This window comes from Chiloscyllium plagiosum, unplaced genomic scaffold (genome assembly GCF_037043375.1).
Source record: "Chiloscyllium plagiosum isolate Xiang-an unplaced genomic scaffold, Cpla_swu_hap1 HiC_scaffold_21, whole genome shotgun sequence".
Classification (NCBI taxonomy): Eukaryota; Metazoa; Chordata; class Chondrichthyes; order Orectolobiformes; family Hemiscylliidae; genus Chiloscyllium; species Chiloscyllium plagiosum.
Window position 1 is genome coordinate 56672123 of NW_028270159.1, and position 25573 is coordinate 56697695.

General features: G+C 42.9%; 1 protein-coding gene across 1 annotated transcript in view; it reads left to right on the top strand.

Annotated features, from left to right (window-relative positions):
* LOC122564589 (neutrophil cytosol factor 2-like) overlaps window positions 1–25573 on the top strand; it is a 120081-nt gene that overhangs the window by 46583 nt on the left and 47925 nt on the right. The window contains exons 5-8 of the mRNA XM_087998612.1: window positions 4423–4557; window positions 9921–10028; window positions 11445–11504; window positions 24666–24688. Coding sequence (XP_087854738.1) covers window positions 4423–4557; window positions 9921–10028; window positions 11445–11504; window positions 24666–24688 — 326 coding nt within the window. The remainder of the gene's footprint in view (window positions 1–4422; window positions 4558–9920; window positions 10029–11444; window positions 11505–24665; window positions 24689–25573) is intronic.

Below are 25573 nucleotides of genomic sequence, written 5' to 3' on the forward strand. Positions count from 1 at the left end.
TCAGACAAAAAACCATCTTGCACATCTCCTTTTAAACTTTCCCTTCTCACCTTAAACTATGCCCCCTAGTATTTGACATTTCCACCTTGGGAAAGAGACTTTGACTATTTACCCTCTCATTATTTTATATAACTCCATCAGGTTGCCTTCAATCTCTGATGCTCTAGCGAAACAGTCCAAGTTTTTCCAACCTCTTCTTACAGCTAATACACTCCAATCCAGGCAATATCCTGGTCAATCTCTTCTGCACCCTCTCCATCCTTCCTATAGCGAGGGAACCAAAACTGTGTGCAGTACTCCAAATGTAGCCTAACCAAAGACTTATGTAGTTGCAATATGACTTGCCAACTTTTATACTCAATGCCCTGACTGATGAAGGCAAGCATGCCGTATGCCTTCTTTACCACATTATCCACTTGTGTTGCTACTTTCAGGAAGCTATAGACTTGGACCCCAAGATCCCTCTGTATATCAATGCTCTGAAACATCTGGCCATTTATACTTGTTATGAAGGTGTAAGGAGTACTGTACCTTTAAGAGAGTTGAATGTCTTAGCAAGCACACACAGTGCTGGAGAATTTACAATAGAACATTTGGTACATGGTTTGCTATGAGACAAAAACAAATTCAAATTCGGCCAATCAGTTTAAGTTATGCCCCATGATAATAAACTTCAAGTTTGATTTTGGTATTTTGATAACATTAAAACCAACAAAATGATCTAATGCTTTGGGATATAAGATCGGGAAAAATTGAACAATTGGGGGAGAACTGCCAAGCCACCAACATATGCAGACTTCCCCAGAAGAGCTCTCTTAAAGGTACCTTTATCTATTGATGACCTGTGAAACAGAAACACTAAGAAGAAAAGAAGACAGAAGAAGATACAAAGAGAAGGTTTGACAGCTGGCTGGTTTTGAAATTTGAATTTTTTAGTAAATCTTAATCGTAGGGTTTATTAGACCGGTATTATAGAAGGGAAAACAAAAGTTAGGTTAGAGAAAGGAGTTGTAAATAGTTGTTAGTTAATTATTCTCGGTTGGACTTTTTAAAAAAATAAAGTTGTTAATTTTTACTTTAAGTAGTGACTTTTGGGATAGTTATTGGCCTCTCAAATGTTAGCAGCTTACAGCATAGGATAAAACTTGTCTGTATTGCTGGTTTAAGTGTGTGTCTGTCTGTCTGTCTGTCTGTCTCGGGGGGGGGGGAGTGGCGACCTCGTGTCGTAACACACTATACCTTCCTCTTGCATTTGACCTCCCAAAATGCATCATCTTATACTCATGAACTGCATCTGTCATTTCTCCACCCAAATTTCCAGCTGATCTATATCCTGCAATCTTTAATATCCTTCCTCATTACCTACAACTCCACTACTTTTTGTGTCATCTACAAATGTAATAATCAGACCACTGACATTTTATTACAAATAACAGAGGTCCCAGTGCTGAACCTTATTGATCTCCAATATCCAGTCAAAAAAACACCCATCCACAACTACCCTTTGTCTTCTGTTACCAAGCCAATTTCATGTCTAACTTGTTAACTCACCATGGCTTCCATGCAATTTGAACTTCTGGACCAGCCTGCCATGATCAACCTTGTCAAATGCTAAAGTAAAGCCCATGTAGACAACATCCACTGCCTTATCGGGATCAATCATCTTTATTGCTTCCCCAAAATCTCAGTCACATTTTTGAGACAAGACATCCCCTGCATAAAGCCATGCTGACTAACCCAAATAAGTCCATTCTTCTCTATGTGCATGTAAATCATGCCTGTTAAAATCTAATTTTCCTACCGCTGATGTAAGGCTCACCTACCTACAATTTTCTAGATTATTCCTGTTGCCATTCTTATGTAAAGGAACAGCATTGGCAATTCTCCAGTCTTCAGGGACTTGGCCTGGGGCTAAACAGAATGCAGATCTCTCTGTCAAGGCCCCAGCAATCCATGCCCCATTCAGTATCCTGGCATTGATCCCATCAGGTGCTGGGGACTTATCTAATTTAATGCTTTTCAAGACGCCTAACACCACCACCTTCTTAATATCAACATCTTAGTATCTTAGTATCAACAAGCCCCTCTATATACTTACCAACATCCATGTCTTCTCCTTGGTGAATACTTATGCAAAATACTCATTAAGAACCTCACACACTCCCTGCTTAATACTGTTGTAACTAGTCTTCCTCCAATTTAGTACCTTCACATGAGGACCAGTCTTATCCCTTTCTATAACTATCCTAAACCTAACGGGATTATGATCACAGCTCCTCTACTGCAACTGTGATCACTTGACCAGGCTAATTCCCTGGTACAGCATCTAGTACAGCCCCTTCCCCAGTTGGGCTATCCACATATTGTTTCAAGAATCCTCTTGGATGTATCCGACAAATTCTGCCCCATCTAAACGTCTGGGCACCCCAATGAATATTGGGGAAATCACCCACTACCACAACTCTATAATTTTCATATCTTTCCTTGATTGCATACATACCTGTTTCTCTAATTCCTGCTGCTACTGGGACGCCGATAGTATAACCGCATCACAGTGGTTGCACCTTTTTTATTTCTAAGTCTTAGCCATATTGTCATGCTGGATATTCCTTCAAGGTGTCATCTCTTACTACGGCTGTGACATTCTCCTTTATCAGTAATGCAACTCCTCCATCCCTTTTACATCCCTATCTATCATTCCTGAAACATCTAAACTCTGGAATGTTGAACTGCCAGTCTGCCCTTCTCTTAATGATATTTCTGCAATGGCTGCCATGTCACAGTTCCATGGATGATTCCAGGTTCTAAGCTCATCTGCCTTATCTGTTATAGTCCTTGCAGTACAATAAATACACTTCAGACTGTAGTCCTGCCATGTTCATTAACCTGGCGCTACATGTTACAGTCATAGAGATATGGAAATAGGCCTTTCGGTCACACTTGCCCATGCTGCCTGGTTTTCACATTTTAAACTAGTTTCATCTGCCCCCGTTTGGTCCATATCCCTTCATTCCTACCCCATTCACGTACTACTAGATGACAAAATTGTACTTGCTTCAACTACCACCCCTGGCAGCTCATTCCAGACAATCATCACCTTCTGTGTGAAAAAATTGCCCCTCTGGCTCTTTTTGTACCTCTTCCTTCTCACCTTTAAACCAATGCCCTGTAGGTTTAGACTCCCCTGCTGTCGGCTTATCTACACCTCTCATGATTTTATAGACCACTATAAGGTCACCCCTCAGCCTCCTGCACACCAGGGAAAAAGAATCTTAAGCTATCCAACCTCTTCTTATAACTCAAACTTCTTCCTACTAGACTGAATTGATTCAGCCTCTCTCTTCTCCTTAAGCATTCCATATGCTGACTATAGGTTTAGGGTGAGAAGGGATAGATTTAAAAGGGACCTAAGGGGCAATGTTTTCACGCAAAGGGTGGTGTGTGTATGGAATGAGCTGTCATAAGAAGTGGTGGAGGCTGGTACAATTACAACATTTAAAACACATTTAGATGGGTATATGAATAGAAAGAGTTTAGAGGGATATGGACAAAGTGGTGGTAAATGGGACTAGATTAATTTAGGATATTTGGTCAACATGGACAAGTCGGACTGAAGGGTCTGTTTTCGTGCTGTACATCTCTATGACTGTTTAAGACATGATTTGCCTTTCAAAGTCCAGATGTGACGTTTAGTGGTCAGTCAGTAAACGGAGGCCACTGATTTACAGTAATTGATGAAAGAAGTGGGGAGCGGAGATGGAGATGAGTGAGATTTTTTTTCACAAACTGAATTTTATGATGTGGAGTGCATTAGAAGGCAATTGAAGCAAATACAACAGTAATTTTCAAAATGAATTTGGATTACTTAAAGGAAAAGCATTTTCATGGCAATGAGGGGAATGGGTTTAATTGGATAATTGCTCACAACTGTCACGCACAGAGTCATAGAACCATAAGAGTCATACAGAATAGAAACTTGGACCCTTCGGTCTAACTTGTCCGCACAGATCAGATATCCCAATATAAACTTGTTCCATTTGCCAGCATTTGGCCTGCATCCCTCTAAACCCTTCCTATTTCATGTATCCATCCAAATGCCTTTTAAATGTAATTATACCAGCCTCTACCACTTCCTCGGGCAGCTCATTCCATATACACACAACAGGTTGAGCTGAATGGCTGTCCCTGTTCTATTTACTAGTATGTAATTCTGAAAAAGCTCACCATATTGTCATCAACAGTGACACTGCTCTTTACTGGCACGGAAGTCAACACCACCCCTGTCACTAGTTCAACCAAATGCAGCAACTGAATGTTTTAAGGCGCACCCTCAGTTTAGGTAGAAATTCTGAGGGTATGAATCATTATTGTGCAATATTGTCCCAATGCGAGTTAATTCTTATTCTTGCTATCATTTCCCAGGTTCTGTACAACTTGGCTGCAGTGTACAGCAGACTGGGCCAGTGGCTGGAGGCTCGGCAAACCCTGGAAGATGCTTTGCAATTGGGGACCAAAGGCACAATCACTAAACTTGACAGAGCATTGAACATGGTAAAAGTAAGTTGTTAAAAATTCTCATGGACTTCCAGAGATGAGCTGTGGTGGTGACATTTTGTGAATGCCTCCTTTGTGTGCTCTGTGACAGGGAGCTGCTATTGTACAATCGCTAGACGATTGGTGACTGCTCAAAGTTTACATTAATTGCAGCAGAGCTTCGCATTTGAGCTATATGAAACACTCAGCAATTGCACTTCATCGTATTTCTCTACAAACTTGAACCTAACTGTTGAAAGGATCTTTTCAAAAGCCCGTTACTGAATAATAATTCTGATCTGCAGAAATGTAGAAAATTTATGGAATGAAAAGAGACCATTTGATCCATTGTGTCTGCACTGGCTGAAAAAGAGCCAAATCCACTTTGCAGCTATCGGTCTGTAGCTCATTTTGCCCTTCCCGGTTTTGGCAAGTCAAGTACATATCCAGGTATTTTAAATAGATGTGGTTTTTATCTCTATCCCTTTCCAGTTTCAGACCCCATCTCTCTTGTCATGAATAAAGCTTTCCTACCTGTCTCTAAACCTTCAACTAATATCATTAAATCTTCTCTTTATGTTGTGTTTTTAACCTCTCTCAGTTCTCACGAAAGGCTGTCCACCAAAAACATTATCCCTGTTTCTGTCTCTTCTCTGTCTCTTTTCTAATCTGTGGAGCATCTCCAGCTTCAGAGCTGAGCTAGTGTATCTCTTACATGGCATAACCTAATTGTATTCCCTGTGAACTGAAAGGCAGACAATCCATTTAGTCACCAAGACTGAGAGGAGAGAAAGTGAGGGCTGCAGATGCTGGAGATCAGAGCTGAAAATGTGTTGCTGGAAAAGCGCAGCAGGTCAGGCAGCATCCAAGGAACAGGAGAATCGACGTTTCGGGCATAAGCCCTCCCTGAAGAAGGGCTTATGCCCGACCTGCTGCGCTTTTCCAGCAACACATTTTCAAGACTGAGAGGACCCACCTTCAGGCATTGACAACCTTCTCATACCCAGCCTGTCAGAAAAATGCAACCCAAATCTCTTGGATTATGTAAGCGATTGAATATATAAGCAATAAGCTGCTGCCAAGGCAAAGTGGGGAGAAAGCACTGAGAAAGCACTAAATGAGGGTCCGTTCAGTTATCAGACCCTCCTGTGGCCTTAATTGCAAGTAATTATGATCTTGTTCAAGTAAGAGATGCCTTTGATTTGTTTGGATAGAGTCAACTCAGAGGTTTGTTTGTTTCCTGATATATTCCTGTACAGAACCTAACTGAATTTGTAGCTATGCATGTGTATGAGATAAGAGCTCATTGTTCAAAGTTACACCGTCATCGGTAGCATTAAATGTAGGTCCCTCCTTTAATAGTGCTGTTTGATTATTTGTGTGATGTGTGACCTTTCTTAGCACCTTACCTTTATTGGTTCACTCATGCTGGTGATGTTGTAACAATAAGATAAGGATGTCTCTGAGCTCAGGAAATCTGTGCAGGAACATTCTGAGACAAGGCCATAGACCAGGTGCTGGAATGTGGGATTAGATGGGCAGCTGGTTTGTTTGTGATGGATTAAATAGCCTCTCTCAGTCTTATAACAGTTTCTTTGGTCCATCCTAGATCAACAAGTCCAAGGTGCTGCAAGGTAACTCAAAAAAAAGAGGATGCATTGGTAGTCATCTTCCAAAATTCTGCAGATTGGAAGGTTACAAATGTAACCCTACTGTTTAAGAAAAGAATGAGGAAGAAACTGGGAGCTACACACTTGTTAGCCTGACCTCACTGGTAGGGACATGTTAACTGGACACCGAAAAGTTGTCACAAATGATCTCTGCTGGGGTCAGTACTGGAGCCTCAACTCCTTACAATTTAGATAAATGATTTGAGTGAAGGAACCAAAGATACGGCTAAATTTGCTGATGACACAAAAGTAGGTAGGAAAGTGAGTTGCGATGAGGACATAAGGGGTATCCATAAAGATTTATATATAAGTTAAGTGGGCAAAGACCTGGCAAATAGAGTATAATATAGAAAAGTGTGAAATTGTCTATTTTGGCAGACAGAATTAAAAAAGCATATTTTCTTGATGACGAGACTTTGCAGAAGCTTGAGATGCAGAGAGATAGAAATGTAGAGAGTTGGGAGGAGGAGTAGGCCATTCTGCTGTGTGAGCCTGCTCTGTCATTCAATTTCATCAAGACTGATCATCCAACTCAGTATCTTGCTCCCATTTTCTCCCCATACCCTTTGATCCCTTCAGCCCATTCTTGAAAACCATTCAATATTTTGGCCTCAACAGCTTTCTATGACAGAGAATTCGACAAGCTCTGTGTGTGAAGCAATTTCTCTTGATCCTCGTCCTAAGTGGCCTACCTCTTATCCTTAAAGTGTGATCCCTAGTTCTCGACTCAGTCATCAATATCATTCATCCTGTATTTCTCCTGTCTAGTCCTTTTAGAGTTTTATATGCTTCTATGAGATCCCTTCTCTTCTAAAGTGCAGTGAATATAGTCCAAACCAATTCAGTATCTCATCGAACATCAATCCTGCCAGCCCAAGAATGAACTGGTAAACTTGTGTTGAATTCCTACCACTGCCAGGACATTCTTCCTCATATAAGAAGACTAGTAGTCCAGGTGTGGTCTCACCAAGACCCTGTACAATTGCAGCAAGGTATCCTTGCTGTTGTGCTTGAATCATCTCACTATGAAGGCCTACATACCATTTGCCCATTTTGCCTGCTGCATCAAAATATGCTTACTTTCAGAAGAACACCCAGGTCTCATCTCACCTCTCCCTTTCCCAATTTATCACTGTTCAGAAAATAACCTGCTTTCCTGTTTTTGCCAGCAGATTGGATACCCTTATGTTTATCCACATCTGCCATGTATTTGCACACTCTTGTTTTTCCAAATCACATAGCGTCCTCCTCACAGCTCACTCTTCCACCCAGCAAACCTGGATGTATTACATTTAGTCCCTCATATAAACTATTAATATACAGTAGCGCCTCGACATACAAACGACCCCGTACATGAACAAATCGGTTTACGAACAGGATTTTACGTAAAATTTTGCTTCAACGTACGTACGAAATTCAAGGTACGAATGCAAAAAGCCCGTGTGCGACCACGTGGTTTCATTGTTCTGCTTTGCTACACGCGCTTTGAACGCAAAAGCTCTCTGGCCCGTGTGATCTCATTCAGTTGGTCTTTGGCGCATGCGCTGTGAACAGCGTTCGTTGTTACGTCCAAGCATTCTTACGCTATCCGAACAATGGGAAAAATTGATTCAGTTCGCGAACTTTTCGGTTCGCGAACCAGGTTCTGGAACGGATTAAGTTCGTAAGTCGAGGCGCTGCTGTATATTGTGAATAGCTGGGGTCAAAGCAAGCACTGTTCCATTCAATACCCCACTGGTTAGGGGATGCCACTCAGAAAAAGCCTCTACTCTTTGTTTCCTATCAGTTCTCTGTCCATGTCAATATACCACCCCCATCCTTTGTGTTTTACTTTCTAATCTCTCACATGGATCTTCATCAAACGCCTTCTGAACGTCTAAGTGAGCCCCATTCAGAGGGTGTCCTAGTGTATGAATGACAGAAGGTTAGCACACAGGTACAGCAAACAATCAGGAAAACTAACAGAATATTACAACTTAATCTGAGAGGATCCGCCTGATACTGCTTCAGTTATAAAGGACTTGGTAAGGCCACATCTGGAGTATTGTGTGCTGTACAGATCACTGTACTTAGTAAAGAATGTTAATCTATTGGAAGCAGTTCAGAGAGAAGGTTTACTAGACTAATATCTGCAGTGAGTGGACTGCCTTATAAGAGAAGTCTAGACCTGCATTCTCTAAAGTTTAGAAGAGTCAGGTGACTTAATCAAATCATATCAGATCTTGAAGGGAATGACAGGCCGGATGTTGAAAGATTTTCCTCTTGTGGAAGAAACTAGAACTAGGAGTCAGCGCTTAAAAATAAGGGGGTGCCCATTTAAGGCAGATGAAAGTTACTTTTCTCTCTGAGAGTTAAGAGTTGGAATTCCTTTCCTCAAAAGGTAGTGGATGCAGAATCTTTGAATATTTTAAGGCAGAGGTGGACAGATTCTTGATTACCAAAGGATGAAGCTTATTGAGGATGTACAGGAATGTAGAGTTGAAGTTAAAATCTGATCATGTGGAACGGTCTCGAATGATCAAGTGGTCGACTCTTGGACCTTGTTGGTGGGTACATACTGAGAGTATGGTTAACAGCATGTGTGGGATCTTGTTCTCACAGATAAAGGCAGTGAATCCAAAGGCAGGAGGTTCTTCTGAATCTCTTTTTATCTTTGGTTTGGCCTTGCATCCAGTATTGGTCATCACAGTTTGAGATTGGTGAGAGTGTCTTTGAGAGGGAGCAGAGGAGCTTTACAAAAGTGGTTCCAGGGATTGGGAATGTCAGTTGCAAGGTCAGATTGAAGAAGCTGGAGTTGGTCCCTTTGGAGCAAACCAGAGTGAAGGCAGATTTGATAAAGGTGTATAAGATCACGATGTATTTGTCCAAGGTATCCAAAACCAAACCATTCCCAGTTGCTGATAGGGCAAGGGTTAAGGGAGACAGATTTGACGATTCAGGCAAGTCATTCAGAAGAAAATGTGATGAAGAATTACATTGGGCAGCAAGTGGTAATGAACTGAATGACTATGATTGGATTACTCTGAATGGGTTGGCATATTCTCAATGAGTTGAATGGCTTCCAGCAGTGACTCAGTGAAGATATTTAAGCAAGAAACCATAAAACTTACAGTTTACTGCTTATTTGTATAAGATATTTATACTTCAGTTAAACCCTAAAAGTAATTATATGATTAAGGATGTGAGCCATCCTGGTCTAACCAAGGAGTTAAGATAAGATGTTGACTGTCTGAACAGTCAATTGAATTCACCGAAGTAGTTGGATAATTGGGAATGTGGAATACTGCAGTCTCAAGGCTGGTGGGGAGTGGGGAGCTCAAGGAAGATTGAACCAGAAGCATAGAGCTTAAATAAAACTTCACCTTATACCCTAAACCAATACTTGGTGGGTGCGAGGAATATACTGCCAGCAGTGGAAATAGAGTCCGATTCATTAGGTACATTTAAGCAACTATTGGATAGGCGTATGGATGATGATAAAATGTAGGGTATGTAAGCTAGTTTGATCTGAGAGTAGGATAAAAGATCAGCACAACATTGAGGGCCGAAGGGCCTGTACTGTGCTGTATGGTTCTCTGTTTTTTTCCATGTCAAGACCCCTGTTAACACCCCCACATGCGTGTTAAATCAGTCTCGCCAACACTTTATGAACTCATGCTCAGCTCTTTGCTGGCTCACTTATATATCTTATTTCACATGGCTGCTTTGTTCTTTCAGAACAGTAATATCCTTGAACCAGTTGATGTGCCTGAAGGGATTGTGTTCAGACCTCGCAAGCATGAAGTGGAAGAGCTGAACTTGAAAGATTTCCTGGGAACACCAAAGGTAAAGTTAGAATTCTGTCTGGTGTTTAGTCCATATCATAGAATCATAGAGTAATATAGCAGGGAAACAGGCCCTTCGGCCCAAACTGGTCCATGGTGCCCAGTCAGCTAGGTCTTTTGGCCGCAATTGGTCCTTATCCCTGTAAACCCTTCCCATCCATATATCTATCCAAATGTTTTTTAAGTGCTGCCTCAACCACTCTCTCTGGCAGGTACATATATTCCATATATGCACAACACTCTGTGTGAAGATGTCCTCCTTAAACCTTTGCCCTCTCACCTTACAAACCTATGTCCTCTAGTTTTCAATTTCCCATCCCTGGGCAAAAGATTATATGCATTCAACCTAAATATGCCCCTCATGATTTTACAAACCTCAATAAGGTCACCCTTCATTCTCCTACGTTCTTCGGCATAAAGACCTATCCTGGCCAACCTCTCCCTATAACTTAGGCTCACCAGTCCTGGCAACATCCTATTTGCACTTTTTACAGGTTTTGTGAAGATCTGTCAGTCAGGAGCTGGTTGGATTTGTTATTGGTCTGTTCGCCGAGCTGATGAGTTCCAACCGGAAACAACTCAAACAGAATCGCGTACATTCAAAGTGGAACAGTACAGCAGTACTTCACAGGAGGCAACACAGCACTGTTGATGACATTTCAAAAGGGGATGAAACGTCTGGCAACAGCTTGACGAACAGACCAACAACGAATCCAGATTAACTAAGTCTTTTCTAGAAGAAGGTGACCAAAACTATACACAATATTCGGCAAGTGCGGCCTCACCAACAATTCATACAACTGTAACACAATGTCCCATCTCCTATACTCAGTGCTTCAACTGATGCAGGCCATCATGTTAAATACCTTCTTCACCACCCAGTCTACCTGTGAAGCCACTTTCAATTAACTATGTACTTGTACTCCCATGTCCCTCTGTTCTGCAACACCCCTTACCATTTACTATACAAGTCCTACCTTGGTTTGACTTTCCAAAGTGCAACACCTCACACTTATGCTGGTGCTGCCTGAGAAAATCAGGCTTTTTTAACTTATAAATATGTTTAAATGATAATTTGGGGTTGCCATCAGATGCAAATCATTTTTATCTCCTGTTCACACCATTATTACATTGAATGATACTTGTACAATTAATGCCCTTTCTATTTTCCTGCTTCTTGTGTATCTCTCTTATTTGCTCTGTTCTAGGATGCTCCCAAGTCAGTTTTCATTCCAAAATGCTCTAATTCTGAGTGGGGTGAGGGGGAATGTGAACTTCACTCAGAAAGGGGAGGGGAAGGGTTGAATCTGTCCCCAGAGGTCCAATTGTTTTCCTACTTAGAAACAAAAAGACATGGCCCAGTTTCCAGAGAGTTTCGAGCTCACTAACACATGAACCTTTTTCACTCTGTCTCCAGGTGATCTCATCCATTGATCCAAATGACAGCTTTGCAGGATTCAAGCCGCTTGGTCCATCGGTATGTCGTTCTGAACAACTGGCCAGAGAGGGGAGGAGGGAAAGTGGAGACATAAGAGGAGAGTGAGGAACCAGGATACATGCAGTTGGGAAGGGTTGCACATTATAAAGAGAAATTGAATGGTGGAGAGGGTGCAGCAAGCCAGGAAGGGGAAGAAAGAACAGTCGATGGACCTATTGCCCCCTCCCTCATGTGGAAGATGTAATTTGGGGCAATATGAGATTATACAGTTTGGCAAAGGGAATAGAACAGCTGAATATTATTTAATTTGGGCTAGACAAAGAAACTGCAGAACAGAAAGAGTTGGGGCCCTCGTACATGATTCACAAAAAGCTAGCATCTACGTTCGGTAGCTGTTAGGGAAGGCAAATGGAATTTGGCCTTTATTTCAAGGGGAATGGAGTATAAACATTGGGAGACTAAGTGACACTATACCAGGTACTGGATTAGACCACTTGGTACCATTATCCAGGGAAAGATGTATTGGATTTGGAGGCAGTCAAGACAAGGTTCACTAAAGGGATATGGAAAGATTTGTTTGCTCGATGGGTTGGGTTTGTTACTCATTGGAGTTTAGGAGAGGTGAACTTATTGAACGGTATGACATATCCAAGTATAAGGAACAAGGAGATACTGGAGATTTTGGCAGATTTAAAAATGAACCTGCGAAAGCATCTAATGCCCCTCCTTATTAATCTTAAAATGCCCTAAAAACTCAACTGAAATCTCCAGCTATAAGGTCTTTGTGAATTCAGATGACAAATATTCATTTACGACTTCACCCACTCCTCTGGCTCCACCAGCAGACTGCCCGTTTAGTCTCTAATTCTTTCTCTGGTAATTCTCTTACTCTTAAAAGATGAACAAAATGCCTTGGCGTTTTCTTTAATACAATCTGCCAAATATATTTTGTGGCACCTCTTTGCCATTAGAATCTTTTTAAGCCACCCCCTACAGACTGCAGAGGAGCCTCTCCTGTTTTTAATGCTCTGTATCAAACATAGAACATAGATCAATACAGCACAGTACAGGCCCTTCGGCTCTTGATGTTGGCCCAACCTTTTATCCTACTCTAAGATCAAACTAATCTAAATGCCCTGCATTTTACTAGCATCCATGTGCCAATCCAAGAGTTGCTTAAATGTCCCTAATGTTTCTGACTCTATTACTACTGCTAGCAATGCATTTCATGCACCCAGCACTTCGAAAGAACCTAACTCTGACATCTCCCCTAAACCTTCCACCAATCACCTTAAAATTATGTCCCCTCATGATAGCCATTTCCTCCCTGGGAAACGGTCTCCGATTATCCACTCTATCTATGGGGTGGCACGGTGCCTCAGTGGTTAGCACTGCTGCCTCACAGCACCAGGGACCTGGGTTCGATTCAAGCTTCAGGCAACTGTGTGGAGTTTGCACATTCTCCTAGTGTCTGCGTGAGTTTCCTCCAGGTACTCCGGTTTTCTCCCATGATCCATGTGTAGGTTGGGTGAATTGGCCATGCTAAATTGCCCATAGTGTTCAGGGATGTGTAGTGTAGGTACAGTAGTCAGGGATAAATGTAGGATAATATGGTAGGGGAATGGGTCTGGGTGGATTACTCTTTGAAGGATTGCTGTGGACTTGTTAGGCCGAAGGGGCACACTGTAGGGATTCTGTGCCCCTCATCATCTTGTTCGTACAATCAAGTCATCTCTCATTCTTCTTTGCTGCAATGAGAAAAGCCCTAGCTCCCTCAATCTTTCTTCATAAGACATGCCCTCCAGTCCAGGCAGGATCTTGTTAAATCCCCTCTGCACCCTTTCTAAAGTTTCCACATCCTTCCTATAATGAGACAACCAGAACTGAATAAAATATTTCAGGGGTGGTCTAACCAGGGCTTTATAGAGCTGCAGCATAACCTCATGACTCTTAAATTCAGTCCCCCTGCTCATGAAACCCAACAAATCTTAACAACTCTATCAACTTGGTGGCAACTTTGAGTAATCTATGTATGTGGACCCCAAAATCTCTCTGTTCCTCCACACTGCCAAGAATCCTGCCTTTAATCCTGTAATCTGCATTCAAATTTGACCATCTAAAATGAATCACTTCACACTTTTCCAGATTGACTTCTAGCTGCCACTTCTCAGCCCAGCTCTGCATCCTGTCAATGACTCATTGCAACCGACAATAGAACCTCCACACTATCAACAATTCCACCAACCTTTGTGTCATCAGCAAACTTACTAACCCACCCTTCCACTTCCTCATCCAAGTCATTTATAAAAATCACAAAAAGCAGAGGTCCCAGAACAGATCCTTGCGGAACTACACTAGTCATCGAGCGTCAGGCTGAACACTTTCCACCTACCACTGCCCTTGGACATTTATGGGCAGCCAATTCTGTATCCAGACAGCCAAATTTCCCTGTATCCCATGCCTCCTTACTTTCTGAATGAGCCTACCATAGAGAACCTTATCAAATACCTTGCTAAAATCCATATACACCACATCCACTGCTCTACCTTCAATAATGTGTTTTGTTACATCCTCAAATAATTCAATAAGGATTGTGAGGCATGACCTGCCCCTCACAAAGTCATGTTGACTATCTCTAATCAAACTATGCTTTTCCAAATAATGATAAATCTAGTCTCTCAGAATCCTGTCCAATACTTTACCCACCACCAACGTAAGACTAACTAGTCTATAATTCCCAGGTTTATCCCTATTCCCTTTCTTCAACAAGGGAACTACATTTGCCATCCTCCAATCATCTGAGAGTACAATGATCATTGCCAAAGGCGTAGCGCTCTCTTCCCTTGGTTACTGTAGAAACCTTGGGTATATCCTGTCTGGCCCAGGAGACTTATCTGTCCTCATGTTTTTCAAAAGTTTCAGTACATCCTCCTTAACATCAACCTGTCCGAGTATATCCGACTGTTTCACACTATCCTTACAAATGACAAGGTCCCTCTCATTAGTGAATACCGAAGCAAAATATCCATTAAGGACCATCTCCGATGCCAGGCAGAAGTTCCCTCTACTATCCCTGATTGGCCCTGCCCTCGTTCTGGCCATCCTCTTGTTCCTCACATAAGTGTAGAATGCCTTAAGGTTTTCCTTAATCCTATCCACCAAGGATTTTAGATGCCCCCTTCTAGTTCTTCTAAGTCCATTCTTCAGTTCCTTCCTGGCTAACTTGTTAACCTCTTGAGCCCTGCTTTCTCAACTTTTAGTAAGCTTTCTTGATGTTCTACATCTCTTGTCATCCAAGGTTCCTTCGCCCTACCTTCCCTTTCTTGCCTCAGTGGGACAAACCCATCCACAACAAAAGCTTCCTTTATTTTCTTTACCAAACTCTCAATGTCACTTCATATCCAGGCTTCCAGGGATTTACTGTCCTTGTCCTTAATGTTAGCTGGCACTGAACTCTCACTTCTATCTTTAAAAGACTCCTACTTTCCAAATGTAGATTGACCTGCTGCTCCCAGTCTCTGTTTGCCAGATCCTGTCTAATGATATTGAAATTGACTTTTCCCCAATTTAGACATTACACTTCTGCACTATCCTTTTCCCATTTCAGAATGACTTTGAAACATATAGAGATATGGTCAGGGTCCCCAAAATGTTTGCCCACTGACATTCAACCACTTGATTAATTCACTAGGATTAGGTCTAGCACTGCCCCATCTCTCATAGAACTATCTAAGTGCTGGCACAAAAAGGTTACCTGGATGCCAAAAAGCTCTCCAGTCAAGGTGGACGGAGTGGTTGCTAAAAGTGATGGATGTGATGTTGGTTTAGTGGGTTATTTTGTCCTGGCTGGTGTCAAACTTCTTGAGCGTTAGAGCTGCACTCATCCATGCCAGTGGAGAATGTTCAGTTGCACTCCTGACTTGAACATACTGCATAGGCTTTGGGGAGTCAGAAAGTGAATAATTGGCAGAATTTCTGATTTGCTCTTGTAGCCACTGTACTTATATGGCTAGGAGGAGAAAGTGAGGTCTGCAGATGCTGGAGATCAGAGCTGGAAATGTGTTGCTGGAAAAGCGCAGCAGGTCAGGCAGCATTCAGGGAACAGGAGAATCGACGTTTCGGGCATAAGCCCTTCTTCAGGAAGGGCTTATGCCCGAAACGTCGATTCTCCTGTTCCCTGGATGCTGCCTGACCTGCTGCGCTTTTCCAGCAACACATTTCCAGCTACTTATATGGCTAGCCAGGTTCAATTTCTTGTCAATGGTGATTCCCAGAATGTTAATGGGAACTCAATATTGGTAGTGCCAAGGGGAGATGGTGTGGTTCTCATTTCTTGAAAATGGCCATTGCCTGATATTTGCATGGCACAAATGTCATTTGCTACTTATTATCTGAAACATGGATACTGTCTCGATCATGTTGCATGTGGTCACACGACACCAGGTTATAGTCAACCAGGTTTATTTGAAATCACAAGCTTTCAGAGCATTGCTCCTTTGTCAGGTGAAGTAAAGAAAATGCATAGGCACAGAATTTATAGGCAGACAGATCGAAAGATCATACAAAGTTTGTGAGTGGAGTGCCAATAGGCTGAATAATAAGTCTCTGTAAGTGATCAAAAGCATCAGATGGTGTGAGCAAATTGTCCACAGCTGAATGGCAAGTGAAGGAATAATCTATAATCCAATTAATTGAGGCAGAGAGATAATTACAAAAAGTTTAAAAATATGGTGGTGCTAGAGACAACTCAGATAGCTGGAAGAATATGATAGGTATAAGAGTTGTAAGTAACAAACTCAAAACTGTACAAAGTAATTGAGGTAAAGAAATCATTACAAGTTATCAAGGTGATGGTGTCAAAACAGGACAGTAAGGAAGATTTTGCAAATGCAGAACAGTATGGTAGGGTTATAGTCACAGTTGAGGACATCTCCATGAGTACGGAACTTGACTATCAATTTTTGTGTGTAATTGTGTATCTCAAAGGCCACCTTGGAGGGCAGTTACCCGAAGACCAGAGGCTGAATGTCCTTGACTGCTCAATTGTTCCCTGACTACAAGGGAGCCTTTCTGCCTGGTGATGGTTATGTGGTGTCCATTTATCCGTTGTTATAGCATCTGCATAGTCTCACCAATATACCTTGGGGTCCTTGCCTGCAGCTTATGAGGTGGACAACATTGGCCGAGTCGCATGAGTATCTGCTGTGTACGTGGTGGATAGTATTCCCATGTGTGACGGCAGCATCCATGACCTTGATCTGACATGTCTTGCAGAGGTTGTTGTTGCAGGGTTGTGTGATGTTATGGTTGATGTTCACCTGAAGGCTGGGTATTTGCTGCAAACGATGCTCTGTTTAAAGTTTAGCAATTGTTTTGAAGGCAAGGACTAGGGATAATCTTGGCGAGATGTTTGTCCTCATCAATGATATGTTGAAGGCTGCAAAGAGCATGGCATAGTTTCTCTAGTCTGCATTTTTGACAGTGACATTTAGATTAGATTACATTACAGTGTGGAAACGGGCCCTTCGGCCCAACAAGTCCACACCGACCCGCCGAAGCGCAACCCACCCATACCCCTACATTTACCCCTTGCCTAACACTACGGGCAATTTAGCATGGCCAATTCACCTGACCTGCACATCTTTGGACTGTGGGAAGAAACCGGAACACCTGGAGGAAACCCACGCAGACACGGGGAGAACGTGCAAACTCCACACAGTTAGCCGCCTGAGGCGGGAATTGAACCCAGGTCTCTGGCGCTGTGAGGCAGCAGTGCTAACCACTGTGCCACCGTGCCGACATGTTGGAACTTGTGATCAATGAGTTGAGCATCGTATCTTGTTCTTTTGTGGGAGACTTTCAGCGTCTTTAGGTATTGGTCTTATTCCTCCTCATCTGAACAGATCCTGTGTATACTCAGAACTTTTCTGTAGGGGATGGCTTCCTTAATGTGTTTAGAGAAGTGCAGTGTTGTGGGGTAATCTGTGGGCTTGTGGTAGAGTGAGGCACTGAGTGTCCATCCTTGATGGAGATGCGTATGTCCAAAAATGAGGCTGATTTTGAAGAGTAGTCCATGGTAAATTTTGATGGTGGGATGTAACTTATCATTTTATTATGTAGTCGTTTCAGTGATGCCTTGCCATGATGCAGAGGAAGGAAATGTTGTCGATGTATCTGGTATACAGCGTTGGTTGGAGGTCTGTCCAGTAAAGAAGTTTTGTTTGAAACTGTTGGCGTGTTGGGATGTAAATTTGATCCTGTTTTGACACCATAACCTTGATAGCCTGTTATGGTCTCTCTACCTTAACTAGTCTGTACAGTTTGGATTACTTGTTACTTTGGTTAAACCTTTGGCATGTTATTCCAGCCATTTGGTTTGTCTCCAGCATCACCTTATGTTTAATTTTTTGTAATTATCTCTCTGCCTCAATTGGTCTGATTAAAGGTCATCCCATCAGATGTTAACACTTTACTCACTATCTGACATTTCTGCTCACCTGAAGAGACTTCTTATTCAGTCTATTAATGCTCTACTCACACTATTTGTATGACCTTTTGATCTCTCTGCCTATAAATTCTGTGCCTGTGTGTTTTTCTTCACTTAACTGGCGAAGAAGCAGTGCTCCGAAAGCTTGTGATTTCAAATAAACCTGTTGGACTATAAGTTGGTGTCGAGTGATTTCTGATCTCTTCCACCCCAGTCCAACGCCGGCACCTGGACATTATTGCTGCGTGTGGACATGGACATTCTTCAGTATCTGAGGAGTCATGAATGACACTTGTCACACATTACTGGGGCAATGATGCCCACTATTCCCAGAGCCATTATAAAACTTAAACATTTTTAAAATGGTGTTGAATTCCCTGGTTTGCATATATTTTAAACCCAGGATGACAATAAGCACAGACAAGTTTGCTATACTTAACAAAATTAATATGTATTAAAAGTAATTAGACTCTTGCAACAGGGTAAACTTATGGATTGCCATCATATAACTTTACAAACGCGCTCTCTTTTGCACAAAAACACATGCACACCCAGCACATGCTCCACATACATGCGCAGGTTGGACGATGGTAGCTGGCTTGATAGGATTGCCCTGTTTATTGTGGACCAGACAAATCTGGCAATTTTTGATTTCATTGAATAAATGCCAGTGTTAGAGCTGTATAGGAACAGCAGGGTTAGGGATGCAGCGAATTCTAGAGCACAGGTTTATGAGAGGCACGGTGGCTCAGTGGTTAGCACTGCTGCCTCAGACCACTGGAGATCTGGGCTCAATTCCAGCCTCGAGCGACTGTCTGTGTGGAGTTTGCACGTTCTCTCTGTGTCTGCGTGGGTTTCCTCTGGGTGCTCCCATTTCCTCCTACAATCCAAAGATGTGCAGGGTAGGTGAGTTGGCCATGTAAATTGCTCTTAATGCTCAGGTATGTGTAGGTTAGGTGCATTAGTCAGGGGTAAATGTAGCGTAATGGTTTGGGGAATGAGTCTTGATGGGTTACTCTTCGGAGGGTCAGTATGGACTTGTTGGGCCAAGTGGTCTGTCTCTACACTGTAGTGATTCTATGAAGATCTTTGAAGACTATTGCCAGAATGTTACCAACGCCCATATCCTTTGCAGTACCCTGAGCCAACAGCCTATGAGTTTCCTTGATATCACATGAGGGTGAATCAAGTTGTTGAAAATTGGTGTCTATGATGCTGAGGACATCTGGATCATCCACTTTGTACTTTTGGCTGAAGACTGTTGCAGATGCATTGCTCTTGATTTTGCTCTTGCTCTTGCACTCATGTGTGGTGAAGGATGGGCATGTTTGTGGAGCATCATTTATTGTATCCATTGCGCCTGATGCAGTCTCCTCTACATTGGGGAGACTGGACACCTCCTAGCAGAGTGCTTTAGGGAACATCTCCGGGACACCTGCACCAATCAACCACACCGCCTTGTGGCCCAACATTTCAACTCCCCCTCCCACTCTGCCGAGGACATGGAGGTCCTGGGCCTCCTTCACCGCCGCTCCCTCACCACCCAACGCCTGGAGGAAGAACGCCTCATCTTCCGCCTCGGAACACTTCAACCCACGACATCAATGTGGATTTCACCAGTTTCCTCATTTCTCCTTCCCCCATCTCGCTCCAGCTCCAACCTTCCAGCTCAGCACTGTCCCCATGACTTGTCCTACCTCCCTATCTTCCTTTCCACCTATCCACTCCACCCTCCTCTCTGACCTATCACCTCCATCCCCACCCCCATTCACCTATTGTACTCTATGCTACTTTCTGCCCACCCCCACCCCCCCCCCCCTCATTTATCTCTCCACTCTGCAGGCACCCTGCCTCTCTTCCTGATGAAGGGCTTTTGCCCAAAACATCGATTTTCCTGCACCTCAGATGCTGCCTGACCTGCTGTGCTTTTCCAGCACCACTCTAATCTAGACTCTGGTTTCCAGCATCTGCAGTCCTTGTTTTTACCGTGTTTGTGAAGCCTCCTCCCTGCAGTGAGTTCTATTGTTTTCCTCCACCGTTCAAAACATGATGTGGCAACACCATAGAGCTCTGATCTATCCATTGGCCTGGGAATGTTTAGGCCTGTTTATCTTAGGCAGCTGATGCTGTTTGGCATGCATTCGGCCCACCATGTCTATGCCAACCAACAAGTCGCAAACTGAACTAATCCCATTTACCTGCACTTGGTTCCTTAGTCCTGTGCTATAGCTCGATATGTTTAGGTATACCTGGTGCTGCTCTTCCGGCATGTTTCCTGCACTTGTTTTCTTTTGAACTGAGGTAAGGCTGCGCCATAAGGTTACAGGTTATGGTTGAATATAATTCAGCTAATGTTTATGGTCCACAGCACCGCATGCATGTCTAGACTTGAGTTGCTAGATCTGTTCAACTTCTCCCACTTAACATATTGATAGTTCCACAGAGCACGAAGGTGGATGTCCTCAGTGTGAAGGTGGGGCTTGGTCTCCACAGGACAATGTGGTGGTCACTCTTGCCAGTACTGTCATGGACAGATGCCACTGCAACAGACAGATTGATGAAGGTGAAATCAAATCTGTTTATCTCTCTTGCTAGTTTCCTTACTGCCTGCTTCTGACAGATGTAAGTTAAATCAGGAGCTGAAATTGGCCTGTCGCAAAGATGTCACTACAGTTGTTATGGGGGATTTTAACATGCAGGTAGACTGGGAGAATCAGGATGGTATTGGACCTCAAGAAAGAGACTTTGTGGAGTGCCTCAGAGATGGATTCTTAGAGCAGCTGGTGCTGGAGCCGACCAGGGAGAAGGCAATTCTGGATCTGGTATTGTGTAACGAACCAGAATTGGTCAGACACCTCGAAGTGAAGGAGCCATTGGGAAGTAGTGACCATAATACAATAAGCTTCAATCTGCAATTTGAGAGGGAGAGGTTACAGTCGGAAGTGAACAGTACTTCTGTTGAATAAAGGGAACTATGGAGCTATGAGGGAGGAACTGGCCAAAGTTCAATGGTGCAATACCTTAGCAGGGATGACCGTGGAGGAACAATGGCGGATATTTCTGTGTATAATGCAGAAGTTGCAGGATCAGTTCATTCCTAAAAGGAAGAAAGATCCCAGGAGGAGGCATGGGCGGCCGTGGCTGACGAGGGAAGTTAAGAAACATATAAAGTTAAAAGAGAAAAAGTATAACATAGCTAAGATAAGTGGGAAAACTGAGGACTGGGAAGCTTTTAAAGAGCAACAGAGGATTACGAAGAAGGAAATACGCAGAGGAAAAATGAGGTACGAAGGTAAACTGGCCAAGAATATTAAGGAGGATAGTAAAAGCTTTTTTAGGTATGTGCAAGGCAAAAAAATGGTTAGGACAAAAATTGGGCCTTTGAAGACAGAAACAGGGGAATATATTACTAGGAACAAAGAAATGGCAGAGGAATTAAATGGGTACTTCAGATCTGTGTTCACTGGGGAAGACACAAGCAATCTCCCTGAGGTAACAGTGGCTGAAGGACCTGAACTGAAGGGAATTTATATTTGCCAGGATTTGGTGTTGGAGAGACTGTTAGGTCTGAGGGTTGATAAGTCTCCGGGGCCTGATGGTCTGCATCCCAGGGTACTGAAGGAGGTGGCTCGGGAAATCGTGGATGCGTTGGTGATTATCTTCCAGAGTTCAATAGATTCGGGGTCGGTTCCTGAGGATTGGAGGGTGGCTAATGTTATACCACTTTTTAAGAAAGGTGGGCGAGAGAAAGCTGGAAATTATAGACCAGTTAGTCTGACTTCAGTGGTGGGAAAGATGCTGGAGTCTATTATAAAGGATGACATTACTGCACATCTGGATAGTAGTAACAGGAGAGGACAGAGTCAGCATGGATTTATGAAGGGGAAATCATGCTTGACTAATCTTCTTGAATTTTTTGAGGATGTAACTCTGAAGTTGGACGAGGGAGATCCAGTAGATGTAGTGTACCTGGACTTGCAGAAAGCTTTTGATAAAGTCCCACACAGGAGGTTAGTGAGTAAAATTAGGGCGCATGGTATTGTGGGCAAAGTACTAGATTGGATTGAAAATTGGTTGGCTAATAGGAAACAAAGGGTAGTGATAAACGGCTCCATTTCGGAATGGCAGGTACCCAGTGGGGTACCGCAGGGATCTGTGCTGGGACCGCAGCTTTTTACAATATATGTTAATGATATAGAAGATGGTATCAGCAATAACATTAGCAAATGTGCTGATATTACAAAGCTGGGTGGCAGGTTGAAATGTGATGAGGATGTTAGGAGATTACAGGGTGACCTGGACAAGTTAAGTGAGTGGTCAGATGCATGGCAGATGCAGTTTAATGTGGATAAATGTATGGTTATCCATTGTGGTGGCAAGAACAGGAAGGCAGACTACTACCTCAATGGAATCAATTTATGTAAAGGGGCAGTACAGAGAGATCTGGGTGTTCTTGTACACCAGTCAATGAAGGCAAGCATGCAGGTACAGCAGGTAGTGAAGAAGGCTAATAGCATGCTGGCCTTCATAACAAGAGGAATTGAGTATAGAAGCAAAGAGGTGCTTCTGCAGCTGTACAGGGCCCTGGTGAGACCACACCTGGAGTACTGTGTGCAATTCTGGTCTCCAAATTTGAGAAAAGACATTCTGGCTCTTAAGGGAGTGCAGCGTAGATTCACGAGGTCAATTCCTGGAATGGCAGGATTACCTTACACTGAAAGACTGAAGCGACTGGGCTTGTATACCCTTGAGTTTCTAAGACTGAGAGGGGATCTGATTGAGACGTATAAGATTATGAAAGGATTGGACACTCTGGCAGTAGGAAACATATTTCCACTGATGGGTGAGTGCTGAACCAGAGGACACAGCTTAAAAATATGGGGTAGACCATTTAGGACAGAGCTCAGGAGAAACTTCTTCACCCAGAGAGTGGTGGCTGTGTGGAATGCTCTGCCCCAGAGGGCAGTGGAGGCCCACTCTCTGGATTCATTTAAGAAAGAGTTGGATAGAGCTCTCAAAGATAGTGGAATCAAGGGTTATGGAGATAAGGCAGGAACAGGATACTGATTAGGAATGATCAGCCATGATTATATTGAATGGCGGTGCAGGCTTGAAGGGCTGAATGGCCTAGTCCTGCACCTATTGTCTATTGACCCAGTCTAGCATGTATGTCCTTTAGAGCTCTATCAGTTCAGTCAGTAATTGTGCTGCTGAGCCATCTTTGGTAATAGACACTGAAGTTCCCCACCCAGAGTACATTCTGTATCCTGGCCACTTCTACAAAGTGGCATTCAACATGGAGGAGTAGTGATTCAGCAGGTGAGTGGGTATGGTACGTGGTAATTAGCAGGATATTTCCTTGCTCATGTTTAACCTGAAGCCATGAGACTTCATGAGGTCCACAGTCAATGTTGAGGACTCCCGGAGGACAAATGCCTCCTGATTATGCCATCTCTGCTGGGTCTGCCCAGCTGCTAAATCAGACCATGCTTAGGGATAGTGATGATGTTGTCTGGGGCATTGTCAATAAGCTATGATTCCGTGAATATGACTATTGCTTGATTAGTCTGTGAGACAGTTCTCCAATTTTGGTACAAGCCTTCAGATGTTAGTCAGGAAGACTTTGTAGGGTCAACAGGGCTGTGATGTTCATTGTCATTTCTGGTGCTTAGGTTGATCCTGGATAGTTTGCTCTATCCAGGATAGACTTTGTAGCAGTTTGAAATAACTAAAGGGCTTGCTTAGCTTTTTAGAGGGCATCTGATAGTCAACCACATTACTGTGGGTCTGAAGTCACAAACCAGATCAGGTTAAGTATTAGTGAATCAGCTGGGTTTTCATGATCATTGTAAATTGTATAGTCACGTTATTGAAACAAGCTTTTAATTCCAGATTTTATTAACTGAATTTAATTACCACTAGATGCTGCAGTAGGATTTGAAGACCTGCTCCCAGAGCATCAGTTATAGGCCAGTGACATCACCACTTCCATTGATCAACACTCCTCCCACCTGGCCAGCAATATGTTCCCAACTCCGCACACATCTCGTGTTGTTTTTATGACACAAGGATAACAAGCCAAATCACTAGATTTGCAACACAGTGAAATGAAAACATTCAATAATCTTCATATTTACTCAATTGTTTCTAACCAGACTTTACGAACAATGGATATTGGACACCCAAGTTTATAACATAAACAAAAATTAACAATTTACAATGAATGATGTAACTTTAGCAGAATGTTGATAAACAACAAAGCAATCTAATTAATATCTTCAATCTAAGCCCAATCTTCTTTGATCATAAACCGCACTCTCACATGAATAGTCAGGCAGATATGGTTTAAATTAAATTTATCGGACTGATAATTGTTTCAGTAATGAATGCCCCAGACCTTTGTGAAGTCCTTGGATGATAGGTTGTATTATAAGTACGTATATCTTGCTTGATTTCCAAAGTCAATGGGAAATGAAAACAGCCTCCACAAACTTCTAGAATTATTCATCCACTTGTTAGAGACTGGAATTCCCCTCTCAAAACATTCAACAAGCTAGCAATTGGAGTGAAACCTATCACAGAGCAAAAGGAAAACAACAAAAACGGGAGCTTTCAAAATGATAATGTGAAAATAAACTGTGGATTTAGACTATCTGCTTGAATGGTTCGAGAACTCAATTTAAATAACAGCCTGTCTGTACTTTATTTTACAGAAACCGGGGGAGCAAGTTGTCCGGTAAGTACAGGTCAATCTTCTATGTACATACCTTATTGACTTTATCCCTGAACTTTATTGTCTGTGCTCATTAAGTTTCCATTCCTTGATTGCCACGTTCCCGCTCCTTGCTTACTGAGTTCTAGTAATGTGCCTTACTCACTGAGTACCCAAGACAGATGGAGAACAGATATGATTTGATGATACTCCCTTCCGCAGGGCACCCTCAGGAATCATGGCCTTTTTCCTCAACTGAGGATTCCTCGCTATCGTGGTTGACGGGGCCCTTAGCTGTGTCTGACCCATCTCCTGCACTCCTACTCTTATCCCTTCTCTTTCCTCCCACAACGATAGTGTCCCCATGGTCCTCACTTACTACCTTACCAGCTTCTGCACCCAAAGAATTGTAAGCTTCCATTTGCAACGTGTCCAGTAGCATGCTACAACTGGACACACATTCCCCTTCCCTTCTTATCAGCATTCTGCAAGGACTGTTCCCTCCGGGACACCTTGGTCCACTCATCCTCTACCTCCAACACCTTCCTTCACCCCCATTACACCTTGCCATGTGATCATAGACGGTATCATACCTCTCTGTTTACTTCCTCCCTCCAGGTTGACGATGGAGTAGCAATACAGCATTCAAGCTGCTGAGCCTTGGAGCACAGAGCTCGTCTGCTTTTCCTTTTTTTTCCCTCCTTTCTCTTTTTTTATCAGCTTTAACCATACTTGCCTTCTTGTGGAGAACTCAGATTGCATTGAGATATCTAATGCGTTGGATACAAGGATGTGTTACCAGCAGTGGTGGTGGAGGTAGGTGAGTTCGGGCCCAGTGCCTATTGCAGGATCCGGCAGCTTCAGCATTGGCTGTATTTCCGAGATCGGCCGAGCGTGGACTCATCGTGG